The sequence below is a fragment of the Habropoda laboriosa genome, unplaced genomic scaffold (genome assembly GCF_001263275.1).
Source record: "Habropoda laboriosa isolate 0110345459 unplaced genomic scaffold, ASM126327v1 scaffold193, whole genome shotgun sequence".
NCBI classification, from domain to species: Eukaryota; Metazoa; Arthropoda; class Insecta; order Hymenoptera; family Apidae; genus Habropoda; species Habropoda laboriosa.
The window spans coordinates 1,394,167-1,413,205 of record NW_017100342.1 but is presented as its reverse complement, the minus strand read 5'-3'; the positions used below and the strand labels follow the sequence as shown (position 1 = coordinate 1,413,205).

The window sequence follows — 19,039 nt, the reverse complement described above, 5'->3', positions numbered from 1 at the left end:
AGCTGCCTCTCTATGTCTAACACCTTTCGTCAATCTCTTGACTTTTTTACACAATTTCAGAAGATCCGTCAGCATTTTAAACTGGCAGTTCATCTTTGTGTACCAAAGGATTATTCTACTATGTAAATAAATAAATACGAAGACACAGTGTTGGTCGAAAAAATTTATTCGTAAGAATCATGTTAACAGAAAATCACCTAATTCAATTTTCCATTGTATCATGGCCATCGATCATTTACACAATTACAGTATATTCTCCACAAGTGTCAGACCGCAAGGAAGCTAAACCTGACACTCGTAGAGTCAGGGACTACGTTTTCGAGCCTCGCGCCCGCCTTTGTAGTTTGTCGAACGTAGACAAGGACAGCGAATAAAAGATAAGCATGAAACGTGAGTCGAGGCAACCAAGCGATTTAAATATCAACTTCTTTACAACACGTTCAAATTATGTCGTGTTTGATATCATTTTCATCAGAAAAATCTCAGCAACATGTTAAAAAAAATTTCAGATGAAAAAAAGTAAAATTAAAGAAATTATATTTTTCTATTATGAATTGTCGAGCCGTGAAATCTCGTAAAGGAAACCGAGTGGTGTAGCGTTACACGCTTGACTGATTGCGAGCGAGATAACATGGGCGCAGCAATGACGCAGACCTAGGCGTAGGACCATCTATACTGACACTTGTAGAATCCAAACTGACCGACACTTGTAGAGAATTTACTGTACCACTTGAAACATGAGCATTACGAAAAATTTAGTTCGCATAACATTTCATCGATAAAACTGGCAATTGAAGAATTGCATTCTCATTAATACATACAATTGCACTGTCACCTTGCAAACTTTCGATAAAACCAACAGAAACAATACGTAGATTCGTAATTTCGAATAATTACAAGCACTATCGCGTAGAATGTCGAAGTTACTCGGATAATGGCACGAGCAAACCGAAGTCGATAAGAAACTCTGGTTTTTCCCATTCTTTCTTTCAACTTGCAAAACTTCATCAGAAGGCGACACGAGTTTCTATCAGCAGATGGAAGCGGCCTCGATTCGAGCATGTTTGAGAAACGCTGTTCTAACTTACATAAACGGCGCTGCCGTTTGGAGCATCGCGCATAGATGGGCGGAGAAGGAAAGAAAGGGCGAAAGAGCGAAGAGCAAATCGTGGGGACATTTCACACGCGAGAAAGAACATGCTCGAGCCAGCAGCTACGAAGTACATTGGAAAGGACAGAACAAGATGTGTGCCCGATGAAAGTACATTTCCCCGTTGTGTGCTGGCGTTGGTGATACGTACGATTCGCCGGATGGCGCACCGTTCTTGTCTATTTTGCTTCTCGAGACGGTTTCACATCGTTGATTTTGACATTTTCATTTGAAAATTAGTTTTGTTACTTTATTCCTCTCCACTCGGCTAATTGTTGATAGAGATCTGATTTATTTTTCAGAACGTCACATTTCCCATTCTCTTCGGCAGGCAATGGTAATTTGCAGATTTTCAGTTTTTCGTGTGAATTCTTTTGCCGCAGTGTTTAATACGAACGTTTGTTTTATATTTGTGAACAAAGTGACTAACTCCGTGACTGAACGATACCGGACGTATTTTTGACATTGCGTTTTATTTAACGTGATTCGTGAAATTAGAGGTAGAAACTTTTAAACTTCTAATATTTTATAAAAATCTTCTTCCATATTTATAGAAACACAAGTTTCTTCCGTTAGTCTCTGTGTAAGAAGAAAATTGTAGTATTTTATTTTATTCAGCCATTAAACTGTACTTCAAGCAAAAAATCTTCTTCCATTGATCTCTATGTAAATAGTTGATTTTATTAAACCATTAAAACTCAGTTGAAACTATATTTCAAACAAGAATTTTCTATATTTATACACACACAAATTTCTCGCATTAACCATCGTCCAAGAAGAAAATTCAATATGTCCGACAATTTTCGAAGAAACTTCCAAAATACCGGAAACAAAACGAGTTCGAACGAACAAGAGAACATCCTCGAAATATCAAAGCATCGTGCATCGCAAACTCCATATAACTCTGTGCTTCGAAGTGAAACAATTCCTTCGTGGTAATCCCGTACGGCGTCAAGCTCCATCGTCATTTGCTGAACGAGCGGTCGAACGAGCAACGAGGAGAGGCGCGGCCCGAACAGAAAGGAGATCCAGTATTGGAGGCAGCGAATGAGGAACGACGCCGCGGTAAAATAAAACTGCGAAACAGTAACTGGCCGGGCCAGGCAATATCAGTTTCCGGGAAACCAAATAATTTTTCCCTTCGGTTTGAGAAAAATAGCGGGAAATATTCGTTCCTTTCCTGACTAGGGGGATGGCCGATCCTCGAGCGATCCCACCGACGGTGCCGATGCGGAGAGTGCAAAACGTGGGGGAGAGCGCAACCATAGTAAGCTCGAAAAGCTCGAACAGCTCGAAAAGCTCGAAAAGCCCGAAAGAGAGTGTCACGTTTCCATGGAAACCTGGTGGGGCAACTCCGTCTCTGGACTTGCCGGTTCGATATCCTCTCGTCTGCTCCCTTGCTCCAACGTCAACGTGCTCCACATTTTTCCAAGCCGGCCTCGCGAAGCATTTTCCCTGCTGGTTCAGCGGAGAAAAAAAGAGGAGCGAACGATGGCGGAGCGGCGATCTGAAAAAACCTCTTTTTTCCAACGAGACGCTTCGATACTTTCGAGTCGTTCGAGGACCCTCGCCACCTAGCACTTTCGTGCTCATAACCCAATTTCCATTCCGTGCGCCGCTACTTTCGATTATATTACCTGGGAGGATGGGACCGGAGGATGGATCCGGTTTATTTCGAATGTTTTTTTTTTTTTTTCGAAACAACGAGTGATGGAATCGATAGTTTCCGCGTTGCTCGACGACAAAGCTCGGTTCTCTCGCTATGTGAAAATGACTTCACTTTTCTAATTAAATCGGTGGTTGTCGTGTCACATTTTTAGTGAAAGTTGTATCAATCATATAGCGATCTTCTTCCTAAGAAACTGTAACTTAAGTGTATAAGGTATAACGAAATGAATCTCATCTGAGGCTACAAATGCATAATAAAAAAGAATATTGTCAACTTGTAGTTGATGACTTAGCTGTAGTTATCATATAGTAATATTTTTAAGAATGAGTTAATTTTATCTGTAATCTAATTTATTAGTCAATTTTATCCCTAATCTAAAAATTAGCTAGTTAAGAAATACAAACTTTATTCGCTTGAAATTTGAATTATTCTTCATTTAAGCGAATTTTTGCAGAACTTCGATGAGTTGCTTGAAGATTATAAAAACTAGAATGATTTTCATCAGTATGTATGTAATAAACACAATACACTTCTTCCAAATTCCGTATACATGAATCCGTATCATGCTTTTATTTTAAATAAATCTTTATAATTTTTTGAGTAACAAGGTATTTAATCTTACTCAGTATTTATTAAGGAAACCTTTTGGCAATACTTACACAATGTCACATCCTTAATTTTTACTCTCCAATATTCATCTCACTAAAAATACAAGGATTTCCAAATATTGTCGTTTCACTAATAAGAGACACCAAGTTTTTCAGAAAATGAATTTAAAATTTTCGTTTAATGCAGTACGAAAATCCTTTATTCAAAGTAAAAACGAGCATTTCTAGACTCACAAAGAAAGCTAAAAAAAATTCAAAAAAGTTGGAAACTTCGCAGAAATGTAGTTAATTACGAAACAATTTTTTATTTCGACAATGGAACGGTGAAAACACTCTGTCAAAGAAATTGCGAGTTTTCGCATTATTCGTTTCATATTGACGAAACCATGCAAGATACGGAAAAAATGTTAAATTCAAACTTGCACGCTTTGCGATGTTCCACATTTTGATAGTACAGAACTTACGAAAGACATTATTTTCTTTTTTTAAATTAACACTGGTGGGGATAAATATTACCTTCCTTTTCTAACAAACCATATCAAATATTACATTATAAATGATACGTTGAAGGAACGCAAGAGAAACATCTTAATAGTTACTGAAGTAAGGTCTCAGAGCTAAGTTAAATTCGAGATATAATGTCAGCAATCAGAATTGGATTCTTCAGACTAATGCGATAGCGCAAGACCCAAACATTCGAGTTCTTTGTGTAACACGATGAGATAATTACGGAATAAGTGTTTAAGACAGAGGCAAGTACCTTGCTAAAATTCGTAGCCGCAAAATTTGGCGGGGATAAGTTTGAAGTGGCGCGCGCAAAACGTGGTAAAAGCTAACGTTGCCGATATCTCGACTGGACGTGACTGTGCCCTCCGTCCGAGGTCGAGGAACGTAGGTTTAATTTCGTTGAGTGCATCCAACGGGTGATCCGACGGGTCGACGCTACCCTCTGGATATGTGTCTATTTAGGAACATGTGCATGTAAGTCGTTACGCGCGTGCGCGAGTCAGCGTTAGCGATGGGCATTCAATGCACCCCCGACTTGGTTTTCAAGCAAATTCGTTGTCTTAGTGTTTCGAGCATTGTTTGAACATTGTCTGAGGTATTGCTTCGTAAGTCGAGTTTGTAACGCGTGAAACAAGTTGCCGGGAATTATGATAAGGAATGCTTTCAAGTTGAATATTCGATTTGATAGGATTTTCAGCGAGCTTGTTCTTTGGGGTTTGGGACTAAGGGTGTTTTGGAAAAAGTATGATTCGTTGAATATGCAAGTTGTGGAACTGATTTGTAAGGATTGATTTTTAAGTGTATTTTAAAAATTATAAAGTCGGCTATAATTTTCTGTTAGGTTGTTGCATGTGAAATGACCGATTTGAGAATTTCGTTTTTAAATGTACTACTAGATAGCGTACATTAACTTATTGATTAACGTATCGAAGCTAGTCCAAATTCAATAATTATTTTATTGTTAAATGGAAGATTGTGTGCGAAAGTTAGCAATAGATCAAGATCAAGTTCTACTGATCACTTTTTAATTGGACAAAAGTTTATTTGGTCCAAAAATAAATCGTTGTTATATTAATTTGTTTTTAAGAAAATCACGAATAACCTGGTGCAACATATGTAGATCATACTTCGATTAATAGATATATTGTTACTAAAACTGCACACGTTGGAAATCATATAGTGAACTGCATACACATGCGTTTAAAGAAATAAAACTAACCAAAAGAAAGCGACGCAAACCTGTTGTTTACACCAAAAAGGAACGCATCGTTTTGAAAAGAGCATAAAAACGATTAATCTATAACTACATCAGCACCTTCTTCTTTGTATAAAAGAAGAGCTGTTTAAGTTTCTTCAAACCATTAAACAAAATGCTTAAAAACAAAAGCTACAGCTCTTTGTTTCACATGAACCATTGTCATCCTCTGAATGTCAACACTAAACAGTGACTTCAATAACCAGAATTTTTCAGCTGAAGAAAAACGTAAACAGAAATAACGTCGCAAAACACAACAGTGTAAAAAAAACATTGTTAACTTCTATTTCTCTACCAGCATCAAGTCCAAAATTATAATACAACATGAAAATAACCCTTAGCTACCTTGTTTCCATCGCTAGGCGCGAACCGTGGTGTGTTTGGTCGACGCCGCAACTGAATAACACATAGAAAGGGGACCCATAGCAGTGATTCAGCTAGGTACAATAAAAATATGTCTCGTTCTCTGGCTACGGCCAGAATCAAGCTCTGTCGACTCGAAAGGGGAGAAGTACCGGCTTAAACCACCCCCATACACGCCCGACATCCGAAGGGTAGGTTGGACTTGGGTCCGACCAACCCGTGGCCGCCATTATTGACCATCGGTCTTGATTAACGCGATACTATTCTGCCTCGCTTCTTTCCGAACCTTCGACATCCACGAAATGTCGCGGATCTTTTCGTTTCAGCGTTTCGTTGTGTCTTTTAACCTGTCATTTGTTCCTTTCATTTTCCAGCGGAAAACGCTCAGAGATTTTCCGCTCTGCCAAGCGGAAGACATCTTTTGTTCACGAAGAACCGAATCTCGTCACCTATTCAGCACTGTTATCGTAGCTCGCTTCATTGATGAAATATTCTGTTTGCAAATGTGCGATAACGACAAGACTGTCTTTTAAAAAAGAAGATCCTCGTGCAGGTAGTTTGAATCTTAAAGGTAGATAATCGAGATTTGTAGTTATTATAAATTAATTAAGTTTCAATCCCATCAGTGGATTTATTTCATTCGTGAAGCAGGAAGTGTAGGTTTTCTGGTTAAGTTGAGCTGCTCATTGGTGATTTGTCTGTCGATAGGACGTGGTAAAAATAAATGGACATGAATGGAAGGTTTGATGAGTTTTAGGAATAGTGAAAATTTTATGCTCTTAGATTTGGATGTAAAATTTCTATCCAAATTATTCCGCCATTTTCTATCGAACTTATTCGGATAGCTTAAAATATATTATAGAGTGTGACCTACAAGTCGCTTTTATTTTCTAATGTATACATTTTTTCATACGATCTTAGAAATCAAATGAAATTATTCTTACATGTTGCTCCGTCCTGAAATTTTCCATAAATTTCTAAGGATTAAATTTTCAAAATCAAAAACAAAAGTTGCAAAACGTAATAGAAAAATATTGTTTAATTTTTAAACGATGAAGCGACTTATGGACCGGTATAATCAAGGCTTGATTTAAGATGAACTTACTTTCGAAAATTCTAAGCTCAAACTTTTTCAATAAATGCCTTCAATAGTAACACATCTATTTCATTTTCGAAAATATTCAATTACTTCTTGATCTGATACTTTATTTTCAAACTCGAATACAACATTCATTCCCCGTAAGAATTCTGCTTTCGGCTGTTTAAACTACAGATGCTCCAAACGCAATTGTCGAAGCATCACTTCCCAAATGATCGAAAGTTCCCGGAGAAGCTTAGGTACGCGTTTCCCTTAAACTCAGCTTCCCAGACACGCAAACATCCGCGAGAAAAAGACTTTACGGCGTTTTCACGTTCGACTTTCTATTCGATACGCTCGCACGTACCGCAAATCATTCCGAAATCTTCTAGCAGGACGCGCCGGTGTCCCCCGCACGGTTTCTCGCACGAGGGAGACAGGTTGCGGCGCAAGCGTGCCAACATCGATACCCCACCAGAACTTCCTCCCCCCTCTTCTAGTGCGAGCTAGTCCGAGACGGTTCGGTGGTAGCCGTCAATGGTAGGGTGGAAACCTCTCCTCCAACAGGGAGATGCACACGGTTTCACAGAACGTCCAGAGCCACCTCCACCTTTCTATACGTCCCTCCAAGTCCCTCCAGGTCCCTCCAGCTCTCTGATCCTCGACGCTGAAGCCGGGAACCCCGCGAAGCCGGCTCCATAGTGCCGCGGTACCCGCTAATCAAATCGCACATTCCGAGATCTCGCGGCAGTGTACCACTTTCTCGGTTAATTAGGCCTACCTGAAAGACATTCATTGACCTTCGTTCGAAATTACGTACAACTTCTGTTGGTTGGTTGTACGGTGTAAAATTGGTACGATAATTTACCACAGTTCAAGTGTCTGTTGATATTCTACGATATTGTTGATATAGACAATTTTTAAAACGTATACGGTGATCTTGCTCAGATGAACAATCAACGATAATGGAGACTTAAGAAGCAGGGAATTAAATGCGGAACATCGTCGAAAAAGCGTGATGGAATGATACGTCGTATCGTAGGCAACGTTCGTCGTTTACCATTGAAAGTCGACCGATCGGTGCACCATTTACGGACATTGTGCCAGCGAGGGTGTAGAAAAGGACAGCGGGGAGAGATTAATTGGAACGCGAGGCGGTCGACGTGGAAGATCAGTCACCGGGTGGAATTCGAGGGATTCCGAAGAAAAATCAGACGAAACGCACGGGCCAGGCGAAGAAAGTCATTGGCAGTGGACAGAGCTGGGGATAATCATCGTTGAGTGAATGGAGTGGGGAATCGCAGGCCGATGACGAACTCGAGACGGGTTCGGTGCAGCCGATGCAAGGGAAAAAACACAAGAAGAGCGTGGCAGGACGAAAATCGCGATTCAAGAGCCGTGGAATTCGTCGTTTCTTACCGGTCGCTGCGGCGCGACACGCATTCGACCCGAATCGCCGGACGAAAAGAAGACCCGCGACGAGTAACGCCGGCCGGGTCGTCTGAAAGTATCGCTGCTACGTGATTCATTGGGTTTTTCTCTCTATTGGCATTCGGGATTTACATCGAGCCCGACCACGATTTCCATCGACACGCGTGTAAAAAGCGCACGGCTGCTCGCTGCTGATCAAAGGCGAACGGCCCGAGATAGACGCGGTGCACGGAACAGATTAGAGGATAGAAACTACTAACAAAGCCAGTTGGAGCTCCTATCTTCGTTGTTTCATCTTTCTACCGGTGGTCGTCGTTTTCGTCAGAGAACAGTGCTCCTCGTCGAAGTGGGACGAAACGAAAAGAGCGAGCCTTGTTCGTTTCGACTGCACTGTTGAAATTCATATTAGGATCGGAACGCGACGAGTAAGAAAGGCCATCGCCTTTAGAGGTGGACGTTGAATTATCATTTTGCTGCTTAAACTTTCGATGTATTCGTCAGAAATATACCGGATCGTATACTAAAGTACCGTCGATAGGAATCGATTAACAGGGAGCTACGAAACGTGAGAGGAATATTGAAAAGGGGGAAAAGGGAAAGAAAAAAGAAAATCAGCGGAGTCTCGAAGATTTCAATTTGAAATAACTAGAAACACGATTTATAGCTTCTGTATCAAGGAGACTCGCGACCATGGTATCTCGTGTCAATTATAATGCAACCGCGGAAGCTTTTCAATGCACTTTGCAATGACCGATTACGAAATTATCAAGCGTGAATCACATTGAGACCTCCTGAATAGAGAGAGTGTCTCTCAGGTCAGCCGAAGATAATTACAGTGTCGTCGGGGAACGGCGACAAGCGACGGTACGAGTGAAAAAACGTCGATAAAACGAGGAGAGAAACGGGGGAAGAGTTCGCCGAGTCGCGTCTGCGATTTTATAAAGAAAAAGTGCCGCGATCGGAACAGCATAGCCAAGGTTATGGTCGAGATAAACCGGGACCTGTGGACAACGAGATAAGACGTGGTCCGTCGTTCTGGACTCTCGAGCACGAGAGGGACGCAACGAATGCGCGATTGGCTTCAGGTCCGCTTGGACCTCGTTCGAACTCCTTCAGTGCTATTCCCGATCTCGGCCCGTCGATTCGCCTCACGATCGGACTGCGCAGAAGCGCAAAAATCCTGCCGGAGAATTTCAGTGATGCCGATTATTTGCCACGGTGACACGCGCCTCGTCACTTTCAAGTGACAGTTTTCCTCGAAACGATTTAACTATCGCGAATTCCAACAGAGCAACCAGTTTTCGACCGTCGCTTTTTTGTCTCCTCTACTCATCTCGTCGAGAAGAAAGTTTGTTCGAAGATTCCTCGCTGCGAGCGTTCCGCGATAAGCAAGTTTCTTCACGAAGAATGTAACGTTCGTTTCGAACGAGGAATAACGGTGACTTTACCTTAGCGTACGAAGCGAAAATTAATCGCCGTACAGAATTTGTAAATACTTTTTCCACGCTGCGATAACGCGAGTGATGAATAGAAGGAAACGTTCCGGAAGACGTTTGAGTTCATTGATCATCAAGGACGCGGTGTAAACACACGAGGCACGTGCGCAGCCCGCGAGTTGTTCGCTTTATTGACGGTAAATCGCGGTTTTTCTTTTCACAGGAGCCGCAGACGGGACTATTTACAAACAAGCCATTCAGCCTCGGCTTCTACTAGCGGCGCTCGTAAACATTCGTAAACGTTCGCCGCCGGTACGCGCTCTCAGTGATCTACAAAACAGAGACGTTCGTGGTTGTGTTGCTCGCGTGATACGCGAACGTTGAACTGACAAGCTAACCTCTCTCTGTCCCACAGACAGACAAAGTCATCAGAAGGTGACAGAAGTAAAAGCCTCTCAGCGATCGATCGCGATCGGTGCCTGCTTCGCGACAAGCAGAGATTACGACGGAACTTTGGACAATCGATCGATAAACACACGTTGAAAAATCCATTGTTTTCTTGAACGTGTATTAAAACTGACCAACCAGACTCCTCCAGGTCGAAGAACATCCGGAAGCGACGCACGGCTTCGAGAAGCGAGAAAAGTGTGAGTGTCAGTTTCCGCGCGAACGATCGTGATCTCCAAGCGACGATCCCAGTGTAACAGTTACCCCCCAGTGAACAGACGATTAATATACAATATACGTTTCACTATCGATGAGAACGTTACTTGAAAAGACTCGTTCTTTCCCCAGGATGTTCCAGTGTATCCTGTAAAACAAACTTTCACAGTGACTTTAAAAGTGTAAAATGTGAAATCGTCGAAAGACAAGGGTATTACTGTAAACAAGAATTTTACCATTCCATCGCGGTTCCACCTTCAAACGTTTCAAAGAAACGAAAACAAAACTGTGCTCACGACCACATACCAGTCGTCCGGTACCACTTCGACGTGCTTGGAAGGTGAACGTCGAAGCGGCTACTAGTATCAACAACGTACCCTAAGAAACTGTTGCCGATTGATGCCGAAGGGAAAATAGCTGCGACAGCCTGATCGTGTCTCGTTAGAAGCGAATACTACCCGGCGTCGGTCGGTGTTTTCACGGAGAGTTGCTTCTTGATCTTATACTGGAGCTGTACTTGCCGTATGCACCACTGCCGGGGGGTGGCGGAATCCTCCCGGCGGTGAGCAGCGGGCCCGGTTCAGGAGGGTGTCGTCCTGTACTGTTGGGTGGCGTCGATCTGTCGATGTCGGCGGCGGTGCAGCCGGTCGCGACACTGCCAACTCTGGCGAGTAGCGTTCCGCCGCCGCACAATCCTCTCCACCACACAGCTGGAGGATTGGCGTTGCCTCCGTTGGGCTCGGCGCCGGTGATGATGTCGCGTCCACCGACCAGCACGATGCCATCCTTGGGACCCTCGTTGCCGCCCTCGCATCAGGACACCGCCGACTTGGCCGAAGCTGCGCCCAACCAGGACGTCCTCTTGGCTCTCCTCGCCAGGAACAAGAACTTGGAAGGTAAGGATTCTTTAGACGTTTTTGCACTACGCCCACGGGACCATCCGAGGATCTGAGCGATGTTGCTCGGCCGGACAGGGTTTTATTTATGAACGCGAGCAACCGAAGAGGCTGAGTTAGGGTCGTCGCGGTCCTCACGATAGTTTCGTTTGATTTATGTATGAATTTGGTGCGAGCGATGATTTACAGAGCGGCGATTTTTCATCATTCGTGTGTGTTTCTTTTATTGCAATAGGAGTTATGACGTGCTGGACGACGAAGGAGGTGTTCGAATGGAAGCTCGACGGTTGATCTTGAAATAATAGTACTTTTGTGTTTTAATTGGTAACAGAAGCGTTGTAAGTGATTTTTTTTTTAAAAAACAGTTTTGCTAGGTATTTTGGTTTTGTTTACAGTGGTGTAAATGTTTAATCGATACTAGAATTCTGTGGATCTGATAAAAAGTGTAACCTTGTAAGGAATACGTACTTGAGATATGCTAATGTTTCCATGCTCTTATGTTAAAAGTGGAAAATACAAATTGTGATATTCGTGACCGTATATAGATTGTAGATGTAGATATTAATCGTATTTACCGCATAACCTGTTCTAAATCGACATCGATACATGTAAATTCAATTTGGTTATCAGGCTGAAACTTCTTAAGATCCTGAACGTGCAGCGAATGAAGCCCAATTTGATTCTACTTTTTTTGGAGATGTGTGGAGTCTATTTTTGGTAGAGAGTTTATGTCTCTCACGTGCTCTGTTATCATTCTTCGAGAGTTTATAGGCATTCCCGAAGTTAGGTAACGATTATCGTTCTACCCGTTAGGCTGCATAGAGTTTGCCTCGATCTCGAATTACAATTTCGAAGAGGAGTATGTACGACGCAATTTATTGCAGAAATGAATTTTACTGGAGCTGAGATTACGTTATCTCTCCACATAAAAACATATCTGAATTCATAAAATAATGTTACGTACTTTAACAGGTTAAAACAAGTTGACACTTGTTGTCATAATTCACACGTAGTAGTTCTTCAAATAAATACAAGTTTATCATTTTTTCAATACCGAAATAGACATGTTTTACATTTTATGACCATCGTGCAATTTACAACGAAACTTATTCATAATTTTTATACACTTGAATCATTTAACCTACACATGGTAAAGAATGACAGATTGTGTGTGTAATAATTAAGGAAAATAAAAGTGTTTCACAATGAAAGACACGAGAAAAGATATTCCGTTGGTGCTTCGATGAAAATTTCGATGGAAACGCTAAAATTTTGAACGCAAATACTAAAAAATAATAAAAATTCACCTCTATTTACCATCCAAACTAATTGGCTACTTTCAACGATGCGAATTCACGAACGAAGAGTGAATTATAGAACACGTCTTGAAAGTCAAGTTCAATGTCGAGCAAGTGAGTTTTCGTAAAAAATCGGTCGAGAGGATTGTCAAAAAGAACATGTCTCAATTATAATCGTAGATTCATAGCAGCATCTGTAGATAAGAAGCTCTTAGCCCCGATACTTTTCCTCCGCTATCGCAACTTCTTCTACATAGTATCGAGTCAGGTTAAAATTTTTGTACGATATTACGCGAACAGTGGCAAGTTTTCGATAAGGATGATCGATCCGAATGATCGATAAGATTAACGCTCACCTCGAGAACGCACGATTGTCACATTTGGGCCAGCTTTTATATCGATTTGGAAATATTCGAATTTTATTAATAGAAGAAACGCAACGATGAGAATTTCAATCGATATTATAAAACTGATACCGAGTATCGAAAATTTCGGTTCGATTAAAAAAGAAAATACAATTTTAACGAAACCCAGCAAAATAATATTTATATGTGTGTGTATAAATACGATTTGGTAGTTCGTGTTATCGTTCGAAAGTGACATATTATTTTGTCATTGTATTATAGATTAAATCAAATTAAGAAGTAGCTTATAGTCTGTTGATCTGCTTAATTGGGCGTTTACAGGTACGAATTCACTAGTTGCAACGCGTTAGTATCTGCATGGAACTGCGTGATTTAATCTCTCAATCAATGGAATAAATTGCGATTGTGACAGTAGCGTAGAACGTGTCGTAGTGGTAACTTAGTTGACACAGGATTCCTGATAAAAATTCGTGGAAGGGACTGAAATTTATTACTTTTCAAACTTCCACATGTAACACAGTGGATCAACGGAATCAATGAAAAGGGGTACCGTTAATTGATTGTCGCGTTGAAAATTGGCGGAAAATCGAGACAGTAATGTTAATTAAGAAGGCTATTAACCAAAGAAGAAAAAGGAACATTCGATAAGTAATGAAATGAAATGATAAATAATAAAATAGTACACTGTTATGTTACCTTAATAATGAAATTATTTTGTGTCAGAAATTCTTTTAAAGACAAGAAGCTTTGTAAGTTCGAAATCAAAATTTCTCTTAACTAACTAGAAAAAATTTATGGACAGAAATAATTATATCATAGAAAATATTACAACATGCAGTGCTTACGTATAGGTGTACTTTAATGCAAGAGAAGTTGTTTTAGGGAATTTGCATGATTAATTTTCGAAGCGTGCGATTCTACAGTGTACTGTCGATTCATCATGGAATATTTTCTGCCGTGTTATCGATGTTCTATGCGTAACCTCTTGAATTTGGAAATGTACTATGTACTGCCATTTCACTATGACATGTTATTCATATTATTTCTGAAAAATCATTTGGTACATAATTTACGCATAGGTGTATTTATGTAATATACACAAATGTGATTTATTTTACGAGTTACAGTTGAAAGATTACATGGCTCTGTCCTGTATTTGACAACCACCTGCTTAGAGTAACTATCCAATTTCGTTTTCCTTTTCCTTCCAGCGTATCTTCGAAAGTGTCTTTGAAATTTTTGAATAGAAAAATACACATATGGAAAATATAAATAGACAATTGAATAACTTCAAATTAAATTCATTCGGACACCGAAGGCTCCGAAAGTACAGTTTCGAAATCGAACGGAAATTTTAGTAATAAATCCCTAGTTTCAGAAGATTACTTCTGAAATAATTTTTTGAAAAATTTTAAGTTCCAGCGCTTACAGTATTCGTATCTATGAAAAAAATAAGAAATTATTTCTTAATACCTGCAGTGTCTTGAAAATAAGTCACGCTGTATATTAACGCGTCGTAATAACAAAAGCTTCTCACGTGTAACAAATTACTCTGTGTGAATAATTCAGACATTGTTATATCTTTTCTCCTCGTTCATTTTTGCTGTAAAATAAAAGAACGTTAAGATTTTATTGAAACATCGTACTTTTCTCTTAGAATGCAGTTAATACATTGAGTCCTAAGATATAATAATTATTTTCAATAAAAATTTCAAATACGTAATTTGTATCACGATGTAGGAAATTAATTAGCGTATTGATGAATTAGAAATCGTTAACAAATTAACGTTAGTATATCTTGCGGCAGTATTGTCATTTCTGAAATATTGTTTCATTAACAAATATCAAGTATTGTTTCTTTATACGTCTAAATTGTCAAAAATTTGCAATTCTTTTCACTTCAGTTGTGCAGGTATGCTTCCTGAAGCAGGTTAACACCTGAGTTATTTATGCGGTCGATTTCTGTGAGTAGAACAAGGTCGAAGATTTCTTTAATTATGAATACTCCACCGGAGATTCCTTCGTTTCACTGATATATTTCCATTTTCTACCCTTGAATATTTTTTATTGCTCCGTTTGAAAATTCCCGATTTACGACGTAAACAGAATTAAATGCAGCAAAAAGATTTGTGTCTTTATTCGAGTAAAGGAAAGTGTGACTGTAAAGTATCTTTGTTCGATCAATCTTTCGTACGTTGGTTTGAACTACTTGGGAAAATGTTTCCTCGGTTTTATTAATTTCAAAAATGAAACATTTCAAATTGAACAATAAGAATGTTTGTGAACGAATTTCGAAAACAACAACGATTTCAATAACTACGATAGAATGGATGAGTCTGTTAGATTTTAAATAAGCATAAAAAATGAATTCCCTTTTGCATTACATTTTAATTCTGATGAATTATACGTGAGCAAACATTTTCATAGCACTAATTTGAGTTTTACTCAAATTTTAATAGAGATACTATATTTAACATAATTTACGTATTTATAGAGATTTGCCTAACCTACTAATTATGCAAACGGATAATTTATCAAGATCTCTAATTTTATAACTCAATATAAACCTCGAGTATATATACACTTCTGCTTTGATTAAAATTAAACGCAAATCTGCTATCGAATTAAATTTCACATGAAATAGTCGCAAATAAATTGGGATATTGATAGATTGCAATAATGTTAGAAATGTTCTTAAAAATAAACTTTCACTTCGCTTCTAACGTTAACGTAACAATTTTTCTAAATTTTCACTGCATTATACTTTGAATTAACAAATAACCAGTCTCATAATATTTCATATGAGAGACTTTATTATTTCTATTAACTCAAAATTAGCGTATCAAACGATACTAATTTTATACCGTGAGACGTACGCCATCCTCCTCAACCTCCCCCAAATTACAGTGTCACCTATTTAATTTGCAACCAGGATAAGAAGGAATACTGAAACTTTTTCTATTTTTCAAAGTATTCTTTCAAAAGATACTAATTTAAACTGTGAAACGCAACCTCTCTCCTTCCCAAAATTCCAGTGTCGCCTACTTAATTTGCAACCAGAACAGGAAAAAATATTGAAACCTCTTCTTCCTTTGGAAGTATTTTTTCGAAGGATAGGGTAATTCCGGGAGAGACGGACCAGGCAAGTATTTCCTACATCGGCAAATGTGGAACGCGTCAGTATTCTTTTGTTTTACATTTGTTTTACGGAAAGCGATCGAGCGTGGCTCTCAGTGTTTCTTCTTCCATATCTGGCGGATAATGTAGGAAATACTTGCCTGGTCCGTCTCTCCCGAAATTACCCTATTAACCCCTTAACATATGACAACGTGTCAGACACGTGGCAGAGATTCTGGCGAAGATGTGAGAAAAATAGTTATATTAGTAAGAAAAATTCATTGTAATCCTAATTTTCGTTTGAATTTGTAAGACCGAGGTAAAATGTAATTAATCTGTGACAAATTGGTTTTTGTTACCTGATACAGTACTAAAAGAGAAAATGGCGGGCGCTTAGATGCATAGTCAGAAAAGAAATCATATGTTAAGGGGTTAATCGAAGGATAATAATTTTAAACTGTGACACGTAAACTCCCCCAATCTCCCCCAAATTACGGTGTCAATTACTTAATCTATTACACAATCAGAGTATAAAAAAGTTCCGAAATCTTTTCGTTTTTTAAAAGTACTTTTTCAAAGGATACCTTCTAATTTTTAACTGTAACTAGCAACCCTTTCCCTCCTCCCAATCTTCCCCAAATTACAGTGTTGTCCACTTAATCTACATCCAGAGTAGGAAAAAACTACCGAAATCTTTTTGTTTTTTGAAAGTACTTCAATTTCAATCTGTGAAACGCAACCTCTCTCCTCCCCAAACTTCCCCAAATTGCATAGTGTCATCTGCTTCATCTGCAACCAGAATAGGAAAACTACACCGAAATCTTGTCTTTATTTGAAAGTATTTTTCATCAATGGAATGGCAAGTCTTTTAAATTTCCATTTTTTCGAAAAAAACACTCGCGAACCAGAAGATCCGAACAGTTGAGCTGCTCGAACGTTCCTTGATAACAAAGGATAGGCGTTGGAATAGTTCGCGGGTCCGCGCGTAAAGGTTTTGTTAAAAGGGCGCGGTGAGGGTGGTGGATATTTTAATAAGGTAAGTGCTGCAAGGCCGGTTGCTATGCCATTGGGGCGGTTTAATCATGTAATGTGTTCAGAGGCTCGGCCACCCCACAATCAATACGGTATTGCTTCGGGCACGATAGCGAATGTGCTTAAATCTAAACCTAAATCTAAACTTAGGCCCAAACACTAGAACCTAAACTGCTGGCTAGTTAGCCTTTTCTCTGTTATGCCAGTCGATTAAACGTTTCCGCCTAGTAACGCCTGGGCTATTATATCCTTTTTAACACGTTACGCAACTTTCGCGAGATCGAGATAGTGGTTACCAATATTCGTGTATATTACTAGTAAGGGAACTTTGTGAAAATTTCGATCCTTTTTTTTTTTTGAAACTTTGCTAATTTGCAAGGGACGTTGGTAGAAGTATCGGGCAATTTTTATTGTTTGCTATTTTTCGGTTCTTTAGAGTGAAAACACCTATGGAAGGTTCATGTGTGTTCTCCTGTTTTCTTGTATATCTTGAAAACTATAGTAGATATGACTAAATGGTTAGAATGAAAATTAAACGACTATTTATACTTTATAAAACTGTGCAAGGAAATTGTTAAACTGCACCTTTATTTTAAACAACTTTAATCTTCTTGTCGGATTAAAAAATATGCAGAACACCGTCATAAGTATAATACTAGCCTGACAGTACAGTATTTCGATCATTTGCACTTCTAACGATGTACAAGGGGTGTTTTCAGCGTGAAGGATCAAAAAGTAGCAGAAATGAAAAATCGTCTGATATTTCTATTAAGATCTCTTACAAACCAGCGCAGTTTCTAGAAAAAAAAAGCGTTCCTAGTAGCTTTGCGGAACTTTGTTTAAGTTAGCGACGATGATTCGGAGTAAATATATTACGGGAGATGAGATTTTATTATAGAACATTAAGTCTCTTAGGAAGGAGAATACTTTCAGTATTTCCTGATGATCACCGAGATTTGCATTCAAAGTTTCTTCAATTTGGGATTTGAAACGGGTCTCCGTATACTTAGGACAGATTAAAAGTGTCTTCTCTACGGTTATTTGGCAATTACATACATTGCAAATTGGAGGGTTTGTTTTAGAGGGTAGATACGAATGTGTGAACTTCGTGTGACTTATTCTGAGTCACTTCTTGTTTCCGATAGAGATTTGCAGATTTGAAATCAACATATGCGGCAGATTTTTTCCACTCACTGCCCCAAGAACGTCGAAACTTTTCTTTCCAATATTTTCGAAGGACAGTTGAGGAATTTTCGGGAGAATCTTCTGTTTGGGACACGGAAAATTTGTTTCTGGGACAAATTGATTAAATTCAGGTCAAAGTTCACAAAGAATAAAATTAAGGATTAAATTAACCCCTTGACTTGTGATTTTCTTCGCTAACTATGCATCAGTTCTGTACTGTTTTAGTACTGTATTAGTTTAGAAATCTTCATAAAAATTAAAATTTACTTTAGTTACTAACATAACTGTTTCTGTCACACCTTGACCACAATCTGTGCCACGAGTCTGACAAAGGCAAAGGTTCAACGTGGAAGTTTACCAAAAGGTGCGAACAAAGTACCTACAAGTGTCAACATCGACGAAAGGGTTAACAGAAAGGACAATTACGACGATCATCAATTCTGTTCCAAGTTATCACGACCAAGTAGCCCTATCACGAGTTCACACTTTCACCAGCGAAAAGGTCTCGCTCAAAGTTGTTGAAAATCAGTCGCTGCGGTGGTGATAGGAAAGGCGATCAAACAGCGTGGTAATAAAACGCGCGGAAGTAAACGCGCGGAAAAAGGGCCAGGCGAAGTTTCGGCTAGGAAGAGAAGGAAAGAGTCGTGGTTTGACAAGGAGTAGAAAGCTCCAATGAGGATGTCAAGCATCCCTCGAGTAAATGGTAACCATAGGAAACGGTGGCTCATGGCGAATGGCAGTCGGATAGGGACGCGGGTGGAAAGAAAATGGCGACTGGTTAGAGAGTGCGTAGTACTCGCGCGCAGGGGTGGAAGAGCCGGCGGGAAAATGAGGATAAAGGTTCTTTATTGCGAACGACGACGAATCGGCTCTGTCACATACAAAGGGCCTGTACCTTGAAATTCTTGTCGAGCTGACACGCGTGTGTATATACGGTTCCACGTGGGCACGTGTTCGCGTCGCGAATACTATTTTTTCTTTTTTCC

The 19,039-nt window shown here is 39.6% G+C and overlaps 1 protein-coding gene across 1 annotated transcript in view; it reads left to right on the top strand.

Annotated features, from left to right (window-relative positions):
- Window positions 1-10,785: 10,785 nt before the first annotated feature.
- Window positions 10,786-19,039, top strand: part of LOC108574504 (LIM/homeobox protein Lhx3) — a 99,439-nt gene continuing 91,185 nt past the window's right edge. Inside the window, exon 1 of the mRNA XM_017937110.1 lies at window positions 10,786-11,056. Within this exon, the coding sequence (XP_017792599.1) occupies window positions 10,786-11,056 (271 nt within the window). The remainder of the gene's footprint in view (window positions 11,057-19,039) is intronic.